This window comes from Falco biarmicus, chromosome 1 (genome assembly GCF_023638135.1).
Source record: "Falco biarmicus isolate bFalBia1 chromosome 1, bFalBia1.pri, whole genome shotgun sequence".
Classification (NCBI taxonomy): domain Eukaryota; kingdom Metazoa; phylum Chordata; class Aves; order Falconiformes; family Falconidae; genus Falco; species Falco biarmicus.
In genome coordinates this window covers 94,998,485-95,020,229 of record NC_079288.1, presented here as the reverse complement: position 1 = coordinate 95,020,229, position 21,745 = coordinate 94,998,485, and the positions used below count along the sequence as shown (strand labels likewise).

The window sequence follows — 21,745 nt, the reverse complement described above, 5'->3', positions numbered from 1 at the left end:
ATGAATGTAAATTAGATGTATAACCTAATTTACTCAGGGGTGACGTTTTGCTTTTATACTATTTCTTGATTCAAAGAAATATATTCAAAACACATAATGAATACGTGCTCTTGCCAGGTTTTTCCAATGGGACTAAAGGTGATTGTAAGGCCATAGCGGGTGACCAAGGGGCTCAGAATAGCAGCTGGCTGTCTACAACAATGCTTTTCCTTCTGGAGAATGGGGTTTGTTTTAAAAAGTGATTTGTCACTCTGGTTAGTGTTCTAGTAGACACAAAATCTGCAGTCTCTCTCTCTCTATATCTTTTCTTTTTTTTTTTTTTTTTTTAATGAAACTTTACCAAAATCATTCAGGCCCTTCTGACCTGAAGACTTAGTTACAATGGTGTGTTCTATATGGGATAATGTTTAATAACCATTCATAAAATTCAGATAGTGTCTGTATGGCTGATAAAGTTTGCTGTCATGGCAATACTGCTGTTGCCATGCCGGCTTCCTACAGCATATTTCCCAGAGCAATTCAAAGCGTTGATTTATATATATTTGAAGTGTTGCAAAGTTTAGCTTATGTAATTACAGGGAAGCTGCTTCTTTTCTTCACTGCAGAAACTGAGATCAGTTCATGTACTCAACTTCATATTTTTAAATTTGAAAAATGTGGAAGTCCGACATTTTTAAACATACCCTGATCGTGGGTTCTTGTCTTAAGTTTTCTTTCTCCGATAATATGACAGAACATGAGGATAATATACATTTATTTGCATGGGCTTGGTGGGTCAGGCTAGAATGAGAGCTTGCCTGTGATGAGCATTTGTGTTCAAAGCTTCTGTGTACTTTCCAAAGGGTATTACTCATCATATATATGTATATAATTTTTATATATATATATATATATAATTTTAAAACAGTGATTGCAATGATAATTATCAGAAATACTTTGTTTTGATATTTTTAGATTAGTTTGCAGGAAATTATTAAATATCACATTTTGTAGATTTATAAAAAATAGGAGTTAGGCTTGTTTTTAACAAGCAAACTATTAAAAAAAAATATTGTCAGTGCAAGTGTGGCCTCAGCATTGGGACCACATAGACGGTTGCTTAGGGTATACCACAAGCCATCCATCCATAAAAGAAATATGTACTACAGAGGTTTTAGGGCTCTAACACACAAGCTTTAGGAGATTTAACCTCCTCTGACTGTCTGTCTTACAAGTCTGCTCATCAATATGGCCTCCATTGCAGCAGCAGTTTCTGGTTTCACTTCACCATCCCCTGTTTTAGTTAAGCCAGTGAAGAAGGTCTTTCAACTAAGATGACAGATTGGATAGATCTCATTTTTCTGCCCTTTATAGATGTGGTAATCCCTAGCATAGGAGTGAAGCAATTACCTACCAGCAATGATATCCTAAACTGTGACACTAGACTTCTCTGTCAGAAACCACATGTGATCCAAGGTTGGTCTTTGAATTATGGCTTGTCTGAGACCCATGCGTATTCTTTTGGGCAGAAGGCAATGCACAACTGGGAAAAAAAATTAATAGTTTATAGATAATGTTATTCTCCTAAGCCATTGTTTCAGTTTTCAATGTTAATACTCCTTCCAACCCAAATAGCATAGTAAGTATGCCCATACCAAAAGCAAAAAAACATTAACTGGAAATTGACTAAGAGGATTTTGATACCAATGAGTATTCTTTTTGAAAGTAGGGTAAGAAATAGGGAGTAGAAGAGTAGACAGGCAAATGGCGACTCACATAAATGTCTCCTGTTTCAGTAATCTAAGATTTTCATTTTTATAGATGTATAAAGACTTGGGGGGTGGTGTACAAAAACCTCTTATTTAATAAATGCCTTTGAAAAGGCAGAAAATATGCTTAAATATGCCCTATTTTACACATTCCTTTCATCCTTAAGGCTTTTGACGTAATGCTTATCACTTTGTCATTATGTCAATTTGTGCTTACCAATCTTTTTTTCTCTTGTCTCATCTTATATTAAGGCTGTGATCCTGTGAACACTTACCTACATGCTTAGTTTTGCTACTTGTAGTAATCCCTTTGAAGTTAAAAGGATTATTTGCATTAGTAAAATAAGGCATGTGTGTGCTTGCAGGATGAAGGCCTTACATTGTAAACTCTTTGGGATGGGACCAGATCATTTATTATGCAGTCGTATAGCTCAAAGCACGGTTGGATGGAGGATGAGTTAAGGAGTTTGCAAGGTATTGTTAATAGTGAACTAGTATGTGGGATATTAGTCTCAGGCATAGCACTCAAACAGCTGCTCACCCCAACTAACATAAAATTTTCTCCCCTTCTTTTTTGCATTTGCAAAAGGTATAGCCTAAGATCTCATGCCTGCTGACACACCTGCTTTTTTTCCCCTACCCCCTAAAGCAGAAACTTCCCTGGTGTTGGCCATATGGTAACCTCGAGCAAGACCATGTAGCTGTATGCTGCTGTGCATAGGGAGGAGCAATCAAGATTGGGAATGTATAGCCCAAGAGCTCTCCCGGCCCCCCTTAATGGACACTTGCTGCCTTCTGAGAACTGCACAACAGTAGCTGCTCGTCCCAACTAATGCATGTAATGCTTTTATGTTCTTCTTCTGTTTTCTCACTTTCCAGGGAGACCTAGCCATTATTTTTTTTTGTCTCCCTTCTCTGAGAAGCTAAGTGTGTGCTATTCAAACACTCTACTTCAATAATCACTTGCTTTTGTTTAAGACAGACATAATTTAAAATACACTTGGGGATTCCCTTGGCTGCATTCTGAGAAAACAGCTCTGTGTACACTACAACAGCATCAAAAAAAATAAGCTTGCTATTTGGGACAGAGACATCCTGTAACAAACACATCCTCTGGCAACCTGTTACATAGATATTCCAGTGTTTTTTTGTAATATAACTTCAGAAATTACTTTCAGCTTCACAGGAAAAGCTCAAAATCCAGTTTTGCAGGAATATTTATTGCAGTTGATAACTCCAAGCAGGAAAATGTTCTTTTTATTACACTAGTGTCTAGAACTCCACTTGAGCTGTGGGTGCCATTTTGTTATATTATCTAAAATTAGGGACAGGAATGCGCTTCTGTTAAAGAACATACTCTAAGGACTTGTCTACATGAAATATTTTAGTAGTTATACTGATGTAATCCCAGAAAAATTTGGAACATGAAGCTATGGACAAACACCCACTTGCTGAGCTGGCTGTACTTGTGGAACAAGCCACTGCTGCTAGATAATCTTTCCTGACCACTTTCGTATTTGTTAGCTGAGCCATTTGTGTGAATACTCCCTTGCTTTCACAGTCAGATAAAGTTAACAAAAATTTATTATTTGAAACATCTGAACTAACCCAATTCCTTTGACCAAAATGCTTAGGGAGCAAGTGCTCATTCAAGTAGCTGAGCAAAGGTTGTGGTACTCTCTGGCAGACGAGCTGTGAAGAGTGACAAGGAGCAAGTCTTGCGAAGTGCATGTTTTTCAATAAATGTACCTAGATGAAGAGAGATACCAATACGATGTTAGTACTTTTAATTCTATCTTAAAATTACTTGTCTATGATATGAATTTAAACCACCACATAGGGCTGAAGGAGCATGAGATAAGACTGGGAATGGAAAGGGGAGGAATAGAGAACAGAATGTCCAGTGGTTCATGTTCTCCAAATAGCTGTCAGAAGTATCAAGAACAGTCCCTCTTGCTCTTCCAGAAGCCCTTAAGAGACTGGCTTTTATGAGCTGTGCTGAAGTATCAAGTGACTGCGCTGCAAGGTGAGGCATCTGCTGAGACTTAGCGCTGGGAAGGGGCAGAAATGGCTGAAGGAAGTTGTGTGAGCACAGAGGCTGCTCAGTGAGCGCCAAGCGTGCTTCTGACTTGAAGACACTGTTGTTACAGGCATCTCACTGTCTGCCTGACTTCGTCTTCTTCTGCCCAGGCTCATCTGTGCCTTCAGTTAGAGGACACATGTTGTTTGTGTGGGTGGTTAACCCAGTTCTTACAAGGTGCCGGGGGTGGTAAGAGATGGGGAACAGCTTAGGGGCACAAGAAACAACTCTGAGGACCCAACTTCCACACCAGGCTTAAACTTGCAGGCTTCTGCTGGCAGTTACGCTGGTTGGAAAGGTGAAAAATGACTAATTACAGCTGTAACCGTTCAAGAAAACTTAACTGTAGTGAGGAAATGGCGCTTGACTTCATATCTCGTTTTGCTTCAGGAATTGTTACTAAATGTCATTGTAGCCATGCTCATACTTAGACGACTTTGATGCAGTACAACTAAACAGGTCTACCAGAGTTTGTGCTATGAACACGGGCTTCCCTTGTACTAGTATTCTGGACAGACACGTACACAAACTGCAAGAGCAAGTGCCAAAAAGTACTAACTGTGTTTCTGGGTCTCTGAAAGGGAATTTTTTTTCCTCATGAAATAAACTGCCATGAACGCTTATTCTTAACGTTTGCGTAGTTAAAGGCTGTATGTGCTTTTACAGCACATAGCTTTGACATCCCGGGTTTTCTCGTACTTCTACTCCTATGAAGGACTTGTGAAAGATTGCCTCTTTCCACACACGCAAGGCTGACACAGCCCGGGCAGCCTTTGACGACCTAAACCAGAGGTTTACAAGGCCAGCTACCCACGCTTCAGCTCCCCCCGCGACAACGGCCGTCCCGAGGCACGCGTGCCCGGGCGGACGGAGCGGGCTGCGGAAACAGCTTTTTCTTACCGGGCACCGACGGCGACGGCCGCGCCCTGACAGGGCGGCCCCGCCACAGCCCAGCCCAGCCCGCCCCGCGCGGGGCCCGCCCGCGCCGCGTGCCCCCACCCCCGCGGCCGCCGCCGCCATGGCGGGCCCCACGCGGCCGTTGGAGCGCGCGGGGCGGGGCCGGCCGCTGAGGGCGCGCGCCGAGGGAAGGCTTTTGCCGGCGGACCCGCGCGCGCACTCCACTCTCTTCCCCCCCCCCCGCCGTCACCCCGCCGCGCGCAGCCCCGGCGCTTCCTTCCGGCCGCCATTTTAGTCGCTGCGCCTGGCCTCGCGGCGCCGCTGCTCTTGCTGCTGCTCGAGGAGCGGAGAGCGCGCCCCGCCGCACCCAGCCTCGGCCGGCCCGCCGCCCGCCCGCCTGCCCGCCGCACCGAGCGGCCGCTCGCCGCCGCCATGTCCAAGCGCCACCGCCTAGATCTGGGGGACGACTACAGCTCCAGCAAGAAACGCACCACCGACGGGTAAGGGTCGGCGCGGCCCGGCGCGGCCCGAGGAGCGCGGCCTGCGGCGGATGGGGGATCGCAGCGGCTCCCGCGCCATCCGCTCCCTATCTTAGGCCGTGGCCGCTCCTCGCGGAGCTGGGCCTCCCCGGGGAGCGGGGCGGCCGCCATGCGTGGGGGGAAGGAGAGAGTTACAGCAGCCGCATTTGCGCGGCGAACCCCCGGCGGCGCCGCCTCGACTGGGCAGGCACGGGAGCCTCGGCAGCTCCCTGCGGCGCTAGGCCTAGGCCCGCGATCGGCCTTTCTGCCGGGCCCCTTGGTGGGGGCGGGGGAGGCGGATGGCGGCAGCGCGGAGGTGGGGAGCGGGCGGGGAGAGCCTCGTGTGGCGGTGTTGGGGGGGGGGGGAGGGGAGGGGAGGGAGCCGCCGGGGCGGGCTGGGCTCCCGTCGCGGCGGACCGGGGGCGGCGCGCTGCTAGGCCCACTCCCCCGCGCCCGGCTTTGTCTGCGGCTCTTTTCGTTATTTATCCCCCACCCCCCGACCTCGTTCCTTTTTTGTTTGTTTCCTTCCAGTTTTGTCTGTTAAATGTGGTCCTAGAGGTCAGTTTGAGATTTGTTCCGCCTGTATAATTAGTGCCTGCCCTGGTAGGGACGTTATTCTTTTGTTAACGTCTTACAGTAACCGGCAGGGATATGCTTTACTTGAAGTAAGAATCGACGGTGAGGTGAGTTTTGAGGTAGAGGTCAGGGGAGGGATTAGATTTTTTCCTTAGTTTTGCAAAGGTTAAAGTTTTAGGACTGTACTGCACAAGCTTTAGCAGATTTTCATTGCCGTTAATGAAATTGCAGGAGCGCAGACTATACGCTCATGTCCTTTTAGACATAGTTGTTTTAGAGCCGCCTTTGCATAATCTCCTACCCACTAATTGGGTGGGGGGAGGGCGGGTGGCTTTTTAAAGTAAATTTCTGAAGTCTCAAGGAACACAAACACAGTGTTTATCTAGTTTGGCCTTCTTGATGGAGCACAAAAGACTTCCGTGAATTAATCCATTTCTGAAGTCCAACAGCATTGTTTTGGGCTAGAGTATTTATCTAAGGAAAATACTTCATCTTGTTCTCAAAGCTTGCAATAACTAAAAGTCTACCGCAGCAGTCAGTGTTCACTGATAGTCTTTGCAAAACTTGCCCTTTTTTTTTTTAAAGGTGAGCTTGTATAACTTCAGCTTTTAGCCTCTAGGGTTTGATGCATTTTCCCCTGCTAAACAAAAATGAAAGTTTATTATTGAACATTTATTTGCTGTATGTAGGATCACTGTAATCTTATTTTTTTTTTCTAAGTAAATGTATCGAGTATTTATCTCGTTAAATACCTTTTTGCATGATTTGCCAAAAGTTGAAATAGCTCTTCTGGGTATACAGAAAAGTTGTACATGTGCAGCTTTTATGTAGAACTTTCAAATGATCATGCCAAAACTAGGCACTATTTAAATGTGGTACAACTGTTAGGGTTGGCTGTAAAATAATCACAGGTCAGTATTTCCTTGTTTGTATGTTGATGGGTTTTATGGTTTTGGTATGGTTTTATTTGGCATTGTTTTTACTGATTATTTCCTGGCATCCTGAACCCTTAGTCTTACCATTTTGTATGTACTGTAATGAGTTTCCACCAGTAGTAAAACTTTCTAACCAGAAGTCTTTGACTTTTATGGCACCTAAAATCTATGCAAGTGCTGGTCTTGTAGCCCTTCTTTGTCCCCTCCTCCTCTGCCAGTAAAAGCATTAAGTGGCATAAGACTTAAACCAAGTCACTATAAGCATAATTTTTGAACATGATTATTTCTGATTTTACTTGAAATTTTAATTCATGTAGCACAAGCCATACTAATGTTACATTGTCATGAATTATTTTAGGGTAGTTTGGGTGTACAGCTTATGGAAGGCTCTAAGTAAGATGCACAGAGAGAATTGTGTAAATAGCATGTATGTACATGTCTTGCTCTGTGTTGAGAGCGCCTTAATGCAGTTTAGTTGGTTTTGGAGGTGGGTTAAGCTGAATTGGCCCTTTGGATGGTTAGCACTTCATAAACTGAACAGTGATTTGTCTTGCATTCAAACTGGACCACCTGACCAAATATGAACGTTGTATCACGTTACCCTGTATGGTTTGAGTTCCTTTTTAATTGAAGCCTGTCATGGTATGTGTGGCTCTACATGGCAACGATGCCAGGCCAACAGGCTTGTAATTGTTGGTGTAACCATAAGCATCAGCACATCTGTGTTCTTGTGATCTTGTATAATTTATGAAGCAAAAACTTTTTTGAAAGATGGGAATCGTATGCAAGGTTTTTGGTTACAGTGTGTGAATTGCATACATACTACTTAAAATCTGTTAATTTTTTCCCACACATACTTAATTTCAGTTCTTGTTAGTGGGATGTATAGTTCAGACTCATGGTACTTCATTTTTTTAATAGAACAGAACAGAAACCATCCTTTAGCTGCATTGGCTTTCTTGCATCAACAATTGCTGTATCTAGTAATGGAGGAAAAAAAGCACTGATGTTCTATTAGATGTGTGTAACTTTCACTGTGATGATCAGTGGCTTTACCTTGTGCCCTTTGTTTCCATTTTCATTTTTATATGCTTTTTGTGCTTGGATTTAGTGAGTGCTACAACATTTCTTTTGTATCCACGTGTGTATATATGTGTGGACATAAGGAAGTGAAATCAGCCCAGACTACTTTGCTTGAAAAACAGCAAAAAAACCCCTAACACCCTTCTGATAATTTAGGCTGTTACGGGATTCAGGCACAAGACAAATGTGATTAAATTCGAATCCTTTTATTGTTAATTTCTGGGTTTGAGATAATTTTTCTTTGTGCAATAATGAAAAGCACATCGAATTTGACAATTTATAAATGAAGGACTACCAAGCTGCATCTTTAGAAATATAGTAAATTTGTATGGCAGCGTATGTGTCATTCCTCTTCTCTTGTTGGCCAAAGGAGTCTGGATATGTTTGCGAAGTTTCAGTAATAACGGGAGAGTGGCAAGCATTTTTAGGGAAAAACAAACAAATACTACTATAAAATGATGTTAGAGAGTAAGCTTGTGAGGACATGTTCTATTTTTTCTATGCTGAGATCTGGTTGCCCCTGCTTCTCTCTTTCTGTTATAAAAGGAGAGGCAGACACAACTCTGATGAACATGTAAGTAGTGCTTTACTTCTGAAACGTAGATAGAACTGGATGGGTTTGTTTTCTTACTTGTATGATTAAACAGCTCTTAAGAGTTCAATGAAGGAACTCAGAAATGGGGGATTAACAGGACCTTCCATTCTGGATTGTATTTCTAGTCCATTTAATCTACTGTCTTGTTCTTGAGGTTGTATTTTTATCCATGCTTTAAGCCCACACAGACTGCTACCAACACAGAAGACGTGCTGCCCTCTCCCTTGTACTGCAAGTGAGTGTTTGGGAGACTAGATCAGAGAACTGACCTGAGTTAGAATTAGCATTGGTGGAGGGAGTCTAAGGAGGGCTTGTTCTTCACAAGACTGTTGAAATGCTTATACCAGCATGCAAGAAGGGTTGGCAACAGTGTGGGTCTGTTTTAGCAGTGGCATTGGTTTATGAGAGGCTTAAGTATACCTGAAGGTATGCTTTATGAGCTCTGATGTAGAAGATTCTGACATAATACTGCTTAAATAAATGATTATGGAATAGTTTTATTGATGTGGATTTTTTACACTTTGACTAGATAGCAGTAAAGAATAAAAATCCTTCAGAAGCACACACATACCACCACACTCCACCCCCCTGTAAAAAAAAAAAAAAAAAAAAAAAACCCCAAACCAAAAAACCCCCACCCCAAAAATCCCTCAATTAGTAGTATGTCTTACTCTTTCTTTCATTGAAGTGTGTGCTGTTAACGGGCTTTTGCGTTTCACCCTGACTTTACCATTCTTAAATTGCTTTTATGCCTTTATTTCCTTTTGTTGTTAATGATGTTATTGTCTGACCAGCCACCTGTTTATCCCAGTACCTGCAGATATTTAAAATCAGATTGTGAGTAGCTCATTAACTACAAGTCCAAAGCTTTATTCCTGTCTGATACTCTCAATGGTCGAAGAGTCTGATAGCATGTAGCATAATAGAGGCTAGTTCCTTCTGTTTGTAAAGGGGGTAAACTTCCATACCAGACAGTATGAACCTGTTGGGTTCTGCAATACCTGCTTGCCGTTGTCCACTAAGAAGAGATTTCTAGCTTATACAACATTTGATCATATCAGAAGTAATGTTGAAGCTATGGTATCTCAGATTCATGCAAATGGTCTGAAAGGACCTTAATTTTCAGACAGTCTAGTGTCCCAAGCTTTAGGAAAATCTATATACAAGTGAGTTAGGTAGGTGACAGTAAATGGTATGTTTTGTATGTTTCTTCCTTTAAACACAGACTTGCTGATAATAAGTAATCTTAAAAAACCCAACTTACTGCAGCAGTCTCTGAAGCCCTAATAGATTGAACTGTTGAGGGACAAAACCAAAAATACAGCATGCAGTTTATTTGTGTATGCAAGAACAAGAGTGGTGGTTGTTTCCAGTGTGCACCATGTTTTGATTTTAAATTTATAGAACCAGTACTAATATAATCTTGGTTACTGCATCTTCTCCGTAGGTAGGAATTGGCTTATTACTTAACCAGTTACATTTGAATGCCAGCCGTATGTTAAAAAGAAAGCTGTGGAGAGGAGTGTTGGCCAACCGATTTCTGCTCTCTATTCTTTCATGCATGCCTGAGTGCTGGTAAAGACAAGAGGAAGGTTTTGTTTTCCCTTAACGACTCTTCCTAAAAAGGTTCATGTGAGCATTTACTATAAAACTGGTGTTGGCTTAGTTTGTTCTTTTGCCTTTTTGATGGGATTTCAGTTAACGTAATGCACAAAAGCTGAAAAGATCTGTTTTCCTGGCAAAGATGCCACTAATCTTTTGACTTACACTGGTTTAAAATGTGATGTGTTTCTGTAAAGTGGTGCATATGTCAAAATGCTGAATTAGGGTAAGTTTGGGGGTTTTATTAAAAGCATGTAGCTATAGTTGTTTGGATCAAACTGGGGGTTTCTTTACAAGCGTTTCAGGTGTGTGTTGGGAGAGTGAGATTGTGTGCAAGAACAAGTAGGTGGATTTGCAATTCAGAAACTGTCACTAAGACTGAGGATGGAGGTTGAGGTTTGAGTAGTTAACTATGGTGAAAATTTTTGTTCTTTTGCAAGTGCAGTGAACTTCTTTTGACTTAATATTTGGAACAAATGGGAATACGTAAATGCTGGTTGTTTTAAGTGTGTGGTAGGAGGTGATACTCGAGAAGGTGGTACCGCTTGGTAGTGTTAGGCTAATGGCTGCACTCGATCTTAAGGGTCTTTTCCAATCTAAATGATTCTGTGAACTGGGTAGCTGGTTTTAAGTCTTAGGTTTCAGACTCAGCAACTTGTGTGTCAGAATTGTATGGAGGACTTAGAACAAAAAAAAAAAAAGTTCAAAGTACTTGTGGGATGTTAAGAAACCAAACAAACTTTTCTTTCAGGGCCTGCTTATCATCATGAGTTAGTTTTTGTGGGTTAGCATAATTCCCTTGTTAGGTAGGCAAGATGTCTATTTAGTGTTCTCTTATGTTTCTGTAGCAGCAGCAAGTAGGGATAAGAAGAATTGTGTGAAAAGTCTAGAACACACAGCTGATGCTTTATAGTCATTAAATGAAGAGGGTTAAGATGATGCTCCCTTCATGTGATAGCTTTCTTCAGTGTTGCCTCTAATGAGGGGAACTGTGGCAGTGCTTGTGTACAGTGAGTATAACCGTGTATTTATATTCCGTACGTATCATGCACACGTCGACGCTTAAGCATCCAGTAGCAGCTGTTTACAGGGCTTCTTAAAAGACTTGGTTTGTATACACTTTGTACTAGATACCTTTACAGATGCGTTGTATTTAAATTCTACTCTGCGTTGAAATATTGAAGTGTCTCATTTTCTGCTGTGTTTCTTAACTCATTTTAGGAAAGATCGGGACCGGGACAGGGACCGTGATGACCGTTCTAAAGATCGTGACAGAGATCGTGACAGAGATAGAGATCGTGACAGAGAAAGGGACAAAGAAAAAGATATGCGACCTACATCTAACTCTACATATTATGCAGCTGCTGGGTTACCAACTATAAAACCAGCAATGATTCCACACAGTATTAACCCTTTCACAAATCTACCACATACACCACGATATTATGACATCCTGAAAAAAAGGCTACAACTTCCTGTCTGGGAATATAAAGAAAGATTTACAGATATTTTGATTAGGCATCAGTCATTTGTGCTGGTTGGAGAGACTGGGTCTGGTAAAACAACACAGGTGAGTTCTTATCTATATAATACTGCAGTTTTTGAAAGGTCAGAACTGTTGCTAGGTATGGAGGCAGTGAAACTTGCTTTGGTTTCTTGAAATTCATTGTGTAAGGACACCTCACAGACAGTGACCAAAACTAATTTGATGAATGTTTTACTTGCTTAATGAATACAAAACTGAGAAGAATCTTTAACACCTTCCCCTTTCACAAACCAGTCCTGTTCTCTGGCCTGTTTCTATTAGGCTTTATGATTGGTAGTTAACCTTTTTGGTGAAGGAAGAGATTTTAATGCCTAGACAGAAGTGTACTAATCTACAAACTGAAGCAGTGGTTCCAAATAGTTTTAGCTGTTTGTGTAGATAGCAGCTGAAAAGTAGGTAAAATGTTACAGAAGTAGGGACTTGTTAGTCTTATAGGAAACTTTCTGCTACAGATAGGAACTTAAAGGGTATTGAAATGTCAGATACAATTCTGACATGATCCAATTGGATCATGTTTTGGTGACAGTCAAACTTGAGAGAAAGAGACTGGTGTTTCCTTTGTACTGAAACTTCTCGGAGGTCAGTTTCCCAGTGCTGCAGGTAAAAGTCACAATTGTTCTGTAGATTGATGGCTTTAAAAATCTTCCTTAGCACTGGAAATAGTGGTAACAGATCTGCTGAGCCTTTAACTCTTTAAGAAGAGCTTTAACTCTTTAAGAAGAATTTTGGGGACCAGTAAACAGGGAAGATCTAAGGAATACCACTGCATATCTATAGCATGACAAACTTGCTGAAAACTTCTATCTGTTCTCTGATTTGGTGTTTCAAATCTGTGTGGAAAAGTGATGTAAAAAAGTTCTTTGTTCTGAACCCAAAAAATACCTTCTGTCTTGTCAGAAAATAAAAATGAAGGACATTTTAGTCTTCATAAAATGGGTTATAGATAACTTACTGTAAGTCTTACAAAAATTAATTTTCAGTCATAAATTTGGATGTTGAGAAAAAGTGAAGGACATAAGTAGTACATTGGATACCCTTTATAGTTGTGCCTGAAATATTTGAAGAATTCTTGCTGCAAAAATTTTAGAAACCAGGGTCCTGATTGGAAGGTACCTTATGGCATTATCTGTATTGCTTTTTTAATGTGTAAACTGAGACCAGGATTTTATAGAGTTCTTCAGAAAAGTTTTATGATATAGTTACATGGAAGAGAGAGTATTCTGAACGTTCACGTGAAAAAAATCTGTACTTACCTATATGAAAACAACATTTCTCATTGCACGATTTGAAGATTTAAAGAATATGTGTTCTTAATAATTGTGAATTAAACTTCAAATATATCTTACTATCATGCCATTCCACACACATAAGCTTTTCCTGAGTTGTCTTACTACCTTACCCCTTAACTTTCAGAAAGGATTTAAGAAACCCAAGGCATCTTCCTAAAAATGGGATTTAAACTACCACAAGCATATAAGCAGTCTTGGAAGCTTCACAGCTGCTTCTGAATTCACTCTATGAGATTGCAGATATGTGTTGAAACAGTTGAGTGTCTCTGTAGGAACATATTGCTGAAAATGATCCTGCTGCCACTTAATGAAAACCTTGTGTTGTGCGTGTGTGTGTCATACCCTTTTTGTGATCAAGTGCTGTGTTAAAACCAGTGGGGGAGCGGTTGTTTTTCTTATAAATATTTATATATTTTTATATATATATATTGAGCAGGGCAAGATGAGCATTAGAGGGTTTCATAACCACTTAAACTGAAGGTGTACCTGAACCATTTATGATTGCTTTTATTGGTATAAAGTTGGCATTATTTGAAATATATAATGAATTGTTCTTCCAGAATGTTTATCTTGCCTTTCATGGTGATAGTAGAAGGCTATATAGTAATAGATAATATTTTTGAGAATGAGCTGCTGCCTGTGAAGTCCCTTCCCTGATAATGTGCATGTTTTCCCTTTAGTCTTTTTGAGTGCACAGTTTTGGAAACACATGGCTTTGAGAACGGAAATGATTGAGAAAATTTTTATCTCCTAAGTCTTGTTCCACATAGACTTAAACCCAAAGCACTGAAGTAGTGTGTTGGAAGCCAAGACTATTAATTTTCAAGTCTTGTATTTGCAATGGCTTGATTTGTAATTCAAACTTAACTTTCCAAGTTAACTATTTTCTTTAAATGCTCCCCAGATATGTTCCATGGTGGAACAGGTGCACTAAAATGCTTTCAGAAAGAGCTTAAGTACTTGCTATAAATGCAGCATGTGCTCTCTTTTAAATTTGGGATCATATGTGGTGCTGGTATAATAATTTAAATTTCTTCTGTAGATGCAATAGTAGAGTAGCACCTGCTTTCACTTGAAAGCCTTAACTATAAAGGGTAGGATGGTTGTTGATGTAAGGTAAGGGGTGCCACTTTGTCAGCAAGTTTTCATGGCGGGTGAAGGGGTGATTCAGAAGCAAGGTGATTCTGAGTATGGTTTAATCTCCTGCTGCAGGCCACAAGGGAATTGATATGGGTAGAAGTCTGACACCTTTTCAGTTAATGAAAATTCCAAGAATTCTACCATGTAACTTTCAACAGAGAAAGTTTTCAATAAATTGAAGTGACTCAGAACAGCCTGGACACTGCTCTTCTGTATCTTGCTCTTTATCCCTTCAGAAACTTGACTTTCCTTTGACTTTGGAATAGTCTTTAACAGCCCTTGGTGCATTTATCTTTGATCTTAGCTCTGACACAGTATATGTGTAGTCCCTACTTCCTGATATTTACGGAGATTATATTTGAAAATTTCTCTTAATTGAGAAAGTCCTTGAGGTTAAATGGTGCTAACTAAAACTATTCCTCATGCTTTTGATACTGATAAAATGGCTGCTTTTTTTTTTTTTTTTTTTTTTTTTTTTTTTTTTAAGGAAAGTCAAAGGTTTTGGTGATTTGTAGGGTTTTGTGTGTCAGTGGAGTTGAGCTAACTTCATCTTAGGTTTTATAAGAAGCGTTCAGTATGTTCACGGTTGTAACTGAAGTAAAAAAGGGTTGTGCCATACTCCATTTTTTTTCTACCGTTTGTATGTCTTTTAAAGCTGGATGTGAAAAGTACTCTGATGGTCATCTAAATCAACACATTGAGTTCTAAGTCTGTGTAGCCATTTTCTTACATTTGACACCAGTGCTGTAGGTTTTGCTGTTTACTGGAAAACCACTTCTGAATTATTTTTATTTCATGTGGCTGTGGCCTGACAGACCTGCTGTTTTAAAGTTTATTTCAGAACTTGCTGTGTTTAAAGTCAAGGAGCTTCACTTAATATGCCTGGAGCTGTGTTTTTATTAGGGGCTTGGGAAGCCGATTCCTTTCTCTACACTGCATATTAGGGGAGTGTGTGTATGTTACAGGACAGGGTTTCATATTCCTGCTATCAGTGTTCAAGAACTGCTATTTTCAGTTTTGCATAAGGTTTTAGTGTTCACTTATGTCCATTTTGCTGTTGAAATACAGTGTTCTCGAAGAAAAAAATTTCTAGTTTAAATTATACTGCTTTTCTTATTGTTCCTCATTGGTACAATTTATAACCAGTCTCGGGTTTTTTTCCTCTGTAAATGTGAGCTTTCAAGAGTACTTGAAAAGTAGTTACTAAGGAAGAGTGGATCTTTTTTTTTTTGTCTGTAGACTTGGAACTAGTTGTGCCTGGAGATCTCATAAAATGCCATACTGATAACATATGAAATATATTGTATCTTCATCACACTGTTACTGACCTTAATCAAAAGAATTTCTAAAGCTTCGTATTTTGGATTATTCTTACTGTTTCCAGATTCCTGATATGAGCAGAAAACAGCTGACTGACAGATAAAATGAATGCTAACATAGGAATGAAAACAGGGCTTTCATATCTGGTTGATAAAATTTCAAAAGAACAATAGTTAACTAAATGAACATAACTAATTATTAATTTTATTTTTTTATTTGTTGTGATTCCAGGCTAAAACAATTTTTATATCGTGAAAATAATTTTTTGCTTAAGATATAATAAGCATTACTTTTTAAAGCTACAAAATATGATTTGCTTACTGTAAAACTGTAAACTGTACTATGGATCTCATTTTTTGAGTGTTAACTTTAATTTGGGTTGCTTTGGAGCATGTTGGCTGCTGAACAATCTATGTAAGGTACTGATCTAACAGTGCTTAAATGTATTGTGAACCTATGCATTTCCTTGATAACTTCAAAGATGGCTATGCACATATTTAATGTGAGTGTGCTTTAATTAGTGGCATTGGGTTTAACTAAGTAGTCTATCTGCTCTCATGCTTTGGATATTTTTGTGCATGCAGTTAGCATCTCAGTGAAGTTATGACTAAATTTATTTGTTATGATACAAAAGTTACAGATTACATTCAGCCTTTTGAAGCGTGTTTTAAAGCTGAATTTTATTCTTGACAGATCCCTCAATGGTGCGTTGACTACATGCGATCATTGCCTGGACCAAAAAGGGGAGTGGCATGTACTCAGCCTAGAAGAGTAGCTGCAATGAGTGTGGCACAGCGTGTTGCTGATGAGATGGATGTCATGCTGGGCCAGGAGGTTGGTTACTCTATTCGATTTGAAGACTGCAGTAGTGCAAAAACCATTTTGAAGTAAGTATGGCAACTTGGATAAAGGTATAACACAGCCTGCGTGGAGGTCGGGGGGATTTGCAGGGTAGTGAAGAGTGAGCAAAGTTATGAAAGGAGTAATGAGGAGTGGAGTGAATCTACGGACAGGCACTTTCTGTGTTTTGAGTGGAGAAGGGAGACAGGAGCCACAGCATGAGCTGAGAGAAACCTCAAGTGTGGGGTTTGAGTAAAATTGAAAGTGAATCATTCCTCCTAAAGAAATCACTGCACCCTGTGAAAATTATACCTGACTCTGGGACACAATCCTTAGTGTTTTAGTTGTTGGCTGTTGTAGATGCTTGTGCTGTGTAGGTGGAACCAGGCCCACTTAATACATCATTTGCAGATGACATTCAGAATGCTCACTTAAAAAGGATTCCACATACATGGTGTGGTTCAAGGAATAATGCCTTTATATCAAAAGATGTCTTCTGTTTTGCTCATAGAATTAGTTGAAGGCTGGGAATGAAGTTAATGTATAAAAAGAAATTTTAACTGAGACAGAAAAGTAAAAGAATGAACAGATAATCTGCAAACAGAAAAGGGGTGAAACAACTGTAGAAATTGTATGTCTAGGATTTCAAGAGGGTGTTTTTGCCTTTATTTTCCTGTCTCTGTAGAACCTGGAAATCTGCCAGTAATAGTCTAGAAACCAGTTAATAAATGTTGTTAAAAACCTTGTTTCCCTCCACCCTTTTTTAATTCTGAAGCACTAGCCGTGCCCCCCCCCCCCCCCCCCCCGATTTCACTTGCAGCTTGCAGTAATTTCTCTTTTATTTGAAAACTTAAAATGGGCTTGTTACCTTGTTCAGAATGGTTGATTGATATTTATTTAAAACTTGATTAAAAGCTTAGTTCAAGCAACTTAGTGAATGATATGGAAGAGGATTCTGTAGCAGACTATTAAATAAAATTTGTGTTGAAATTGTTTTTGCTTGTGTTCAGGTACATGACTGATGGTATGTTACTTCGTGAAGCAATGAATGATCCTTTGCTGGAGCGCTATGGTGTTATAATTCTTGATGAGGCCCATGAGAGAACACTGGCTACTGATATTTTGATGGGAGTTTTGAAGGAAGTTGTAAGACAGAGATCTGATTTGAAGGTCGGTAATGATGAAATCCAACAGCATGTCCTTTCTAGTTGCAGGCATACCAAATTTGGTACTGTGTATTTGCTTACCATTAGCTGACTTGTATAATCAACTAAAGTAGATCAACTGTTATTTGATCTAATGATGATCTGTATTGGAAAGATAACCCTAGGAAATTTTTAATGCAGCTTCTGTTGCAGAAAATGCTAGGAAAGTTAGAAATAGTTGTAGCTAAACCTTTCTGTATTTGACTAGGAATTTTTTTTGACCTTTGTAATAAGGGTGCTGTATTCAGGTGATCAAGCATGCTTAAATCAGTCAACAATTGAGTTTAGTTTCTTACTACTATATGTTGTATGTGTAACACTTCACAAATTCTTACTAACCTTGAGTAACGTTTTTTTTTGTCCTCCAAACCTACAGGTTATAGTTATGAGTGCTACTTTAGATGCTGGCAAGTTTCAGATCTATTTTGATAACTGTCCTCTCTTAACTATCCCGGGTCGCACCCATCCTGTGGAGATATTCTATACTCCAGAACCAGAAAGGGACTACCTTGAGGCTGCCATTCGAACAGTGATCCAAATTCACATGTGTGAAGAAGAGGAAGGAGATCTCTTACTCTTTCTTACCGGACAGGAGGTACTTTCTTCCTTTTTTAATCCAGTGTTTCATACAGAAACTGTTTTAAGTGGCTTGGGTGGACTGAAATGTTTAGTTTGCTTTTCTAGTTTATCATTTGAATGACCTGGGGCTTTCTACCTGTCATATGCTTCAGGTCCTTGGGCATAGTATGTATCTGTAATATGCATATGCTATGCAAGGCCACTCTAAAATGAAAGTTCTGATCTCGCTCATATACTTCTAAAATAGAAGCCTAGAGTATGAACCCTAGGTTTGTACTGATGTGAATTCAGAAGTTCTGGGTACCTGATACCATCCATGTTTTTACTGAAAACGTAGTTCACTGCACTTCTGGATGTGTATTGTACAACCTGTCTGAAAAATAACACTTTAGTTCTGCTACTTAGCTATCAGTAGTAGTTTTAATGACATGTTTGGGTTTTGTTTTCTGTGAATAGCTTTGAGTATTATGTTAGTATTTCTGTACTGCAAATACAGGGAGTTACATTTAAGAAATGGACTCAGTGCCTTGCAAAAGAGGATTGTACAAAAGCACTTAAGGTAAACAACGTCAGGAAATGAGAATTTTCTGAAAATCTTAAATTGTCTGCTTGAAATAAACTGGGGTGATTTTTTTTTTCTAATCTGTTCCTTTGAGGCTCTTCTGAGTGGCCTTATTAGTAGACTGAGATGGAGAAGAGGTAAAAAACCCCATAGATATTGTGAAAGTATACTTGACTGTGTGAACATAATATTTCTAGTAATGGGGAGAAACAATATTTCTAGTAGTGGGAAGAAACGCAGCTAGCCAGAGGTGGTTTTTTTTGACTCATTCTTCTTGCAGTCACTCCTCTCGAAGAATTGCCCTTAAAAGGATGTGGAACAATTCAGTGTCTTTAGGCATATACAATCTTAATTATGCCAAGGGGGAAAAATAGTACAAATAACTTGTGATGCTGAAGGTGCACAGGCTTCTTGAGTAGATTTGCCAGTCATAAAGATGTGTTACCTTTTAGATGAGTTTTAAAGGACATTTGATTAAAACTTCTTCTGGCAGGTCATCTTGTCCCTTAAGAAAACCAAAACAATTTACTGTCATTGTAAAAGCAGCTACTCTGGCCTTTCGATTTCTCCTTCTTTTGTTTGGAGTATTGCTGTGTGTTAAACTACAGCTAGGGAAAAATACTCTAATTATCAGTTATAAACGTTGTCCTTGCTACATCAGTTGCTATGTATTGTTCTAAATAACTTGTCCCCCAACTCCCATAATTGTTATAGCAGGGGGGACAACTGCCTTCATACCAGCTCTTAAGCACCATTCATGTTTGGCAAATGGCTCTAGACAGAACTGGCCTAGTACTGGCCAGTGCTACAGAGATAGTCTATTTTTTTGTATGAACAGGTTCTTTCATTTCTACTGGGTTAATTTACAGGATGTAATGTATTACAAGTTTTAAATAAAATCATGCACACGTTGGTCATGTGTACAGACATAATTATGCGTAAATGTATGTAGCAATATCCCTGTATTGCCTTAGTGAATCACTTAAAACTTGCATTGATAAGCCACCATTGTCTGTTTTTTTTGCCTAGGGCTCTCCAGTCCATGTATCTGGATGATACTGTTCAGGGGCAGTGGGGTGGCTCTGCCTGGAGCTAGTCTGAATTTAGCTAGTTAGCATGAAATTGAGGTCTGGTTTACCTTCTGTAAAGAAGCTTTGAAGTGTTAACATCCATTTTGATTCATGGTGTTTTGGGGCCTCTGTTGAAGCCCATGTTTGAGCCTCATAATGCAGTCTACATGTGTATTACTGTTGAATCTAAAGTGATAGGACCTACCGTAATCTCAAGAACTGGAAAGTGTGCACTAGGTACCACTACTGCTTTGTGGTTTGGGTTCAGTAGGCTTAGTAGCTCGAATCTTGCCATTGGTTTTCACTGGGCATAAATGCTTTGGAATTCTTTCGGATTCTGGAAAACAATATGAGCATGATAGAGCATGGGATTTCTTGGCTGGATGCCCCCCCCTCCCCCCGAATGCAAATGTGAACTGGTTTGAGTTTAAGAGGCTTCAGATGAGCAGTAATTGCAGTGGTCTGAGGCAGCATTAGCATCCTTACTGGCTACTGCCTTCAATTCCCACTGAACGTGAAGTAATTTTAACTGCTACCCATCTTATTGCCCATATAATCAGTACAGATTAGGTAAGACAGAGTTGATGATGGAACCTGAAGATACTAGAGAAGATTCTGTGTTGTTAGGCCCCAAAATAAAAAAGAAGTTTAAATACATTTGGAAACCAAAGGAATCTTAATTGTATAAGCCTGTTACTAGATGAAGATAAAATTGTTGTTAATGGTGCAGAAATAAGTGTTCAATAAAAACTTCCGGAGTGCTGAAAGGAGCAAAAGTATGTGATTATGTAGCATGAGCTACTTTTCAGTCTGTTAGTAACAAAAGAGGATGTTTTTTAAAGCATCTATTAGGAATAAGTATTTTGAAACAGGACTTGTTCCACAGTCCCTGTAAGCAGGAGAGCTTATCTGTTGATTTTTTAAAAACAAACAAAAAAATCACCCTGGTATATTAGGGAAATTCAAGAAGAAATAATGTTCATGTTTTGTGCCAATACTCAAAAAAGGTACAATGTGAGATAAAGTGGATAACTGTATGCCAGGTGGCCTTAAGTCAGTCACAGGCGAAATTGGAAACTGACAGGGAGTTCTGTTCACAAGGAAAAAATCTAATTACATTTCAGTCAACATGTCTTTCTGAGACAGTGGGTTTTGTCGAACTTGCTCTCAGTTGTTGGGATTACAGATTCAGTAATTTAGTTGGGTAGACAAACATTTGTTAAACTTGGCTCTAAATATCTCAAGACTGGCTCACATGCAGATCTCAGAGGTGGCTGGCTTATTGTCTACTGGAGTTCTAAAACAGCATTAGATATCACAGTCCATTAAGATCAGTAATCTGAGAGTAGGTGTAAAATTCTTACAGATTAAATTTGTGGGGTGGGGGAGGCAGAAATTATGACAAACAGTATAGATCTGTCTTGCACATCTTAGTAATGGCATTTAGAAACGTGGAGTGTATTTGCTGCCACTCCAGTACCCTTTTCTTCATAAAGCCAGATGCATCCTTAAACATTTTGGAGGAAGAATTCAGGCTGCATCTGGAGATTTGAAGTACAGATGAGCGTTGTTGTTTTTGATTGTAGATAAATACACTGAAAAATCTTGCTGTGAAGTTCTGGTGTCAATGTGCCGGAAAGGTTTAAAGTGATGTTGGTGTAGGAAAGAGTTGCAAAACGTTTTTGAGGTTTTGGTAGAATGTTTTGTAAATGAGGATTTATTTTAAAGATGCAATCTTTTCATCACAGTGAGGCTGTTTAAGCTGTGGAACTGTGAAAGAAAGTAGCAGAGACTTTCTTATGAGGAAATTTAAATAAACAATAACTTTTTAGGCTCAGTGATGTTGATTGGATGAGGTTAAGTCAGCAAGTGTACAAGTTGTCTTGTTCAGGCTTGCATAGAAAGTGTTGAGGAGTATAAACTGAAATTCAGGAGTGGTAATACTGTGTTCAGGTGCTAAAGGGAACAAGTTTTTTTTTTTTCCTCTTCATTTGAGATAATGTCACTATGAAGTATTTCAAATAGACCAGGTCAAAAAGTTGCTGAGTATAGGAATCATGCTATGTATTCTCAAGAGAGAATAGGAGACTAGGTCAGTTTTGACTTGACTTGGTTACGGTCAAGTGATGACCTGTTGCATGGACAACTTTTTTTGTTTAA

The 21,745-nt window shown here is 39.7% G+C and overlaps 1 protein-coding gene across 1 annotated transcript in view; it reads left to right on the top strand.

Annotated features, from left to right (window-relative positions):
• Positions 1-4,998: 4,998 nt before the first annotated feature.
• The window catches only part of DHX15 (DEAH-box helicase 15), a 46,279-nt gene continuing 29,532 nt past the window's right edge, over positions 4,999-21,745 (top strand). The window contains exons 1-5 of the mRNA XM_056348862.1: positions 4,999-5,225; positions 11,256-11,604; positions 16,023-16,216; positions 17,180-17,339; positions 17,751-17,969. Of these exons, the coding sequence (XP_056204837.1) occupies positions 5,158-5,225; positions 11,256-11,604; positions 16,023-16,216; positions 17,180-17,339; positions 17,751-17,969 (990 nt within the window). The 5' untranslated portion in view covers positions 4,999-5,157. The remainder of the gene's footprint in view (positions 5,226-11,255; positions 11,605-16,022; positions 16,217-17,179; positions 17,340-17,750; positions 17,970-21,745) is intronic.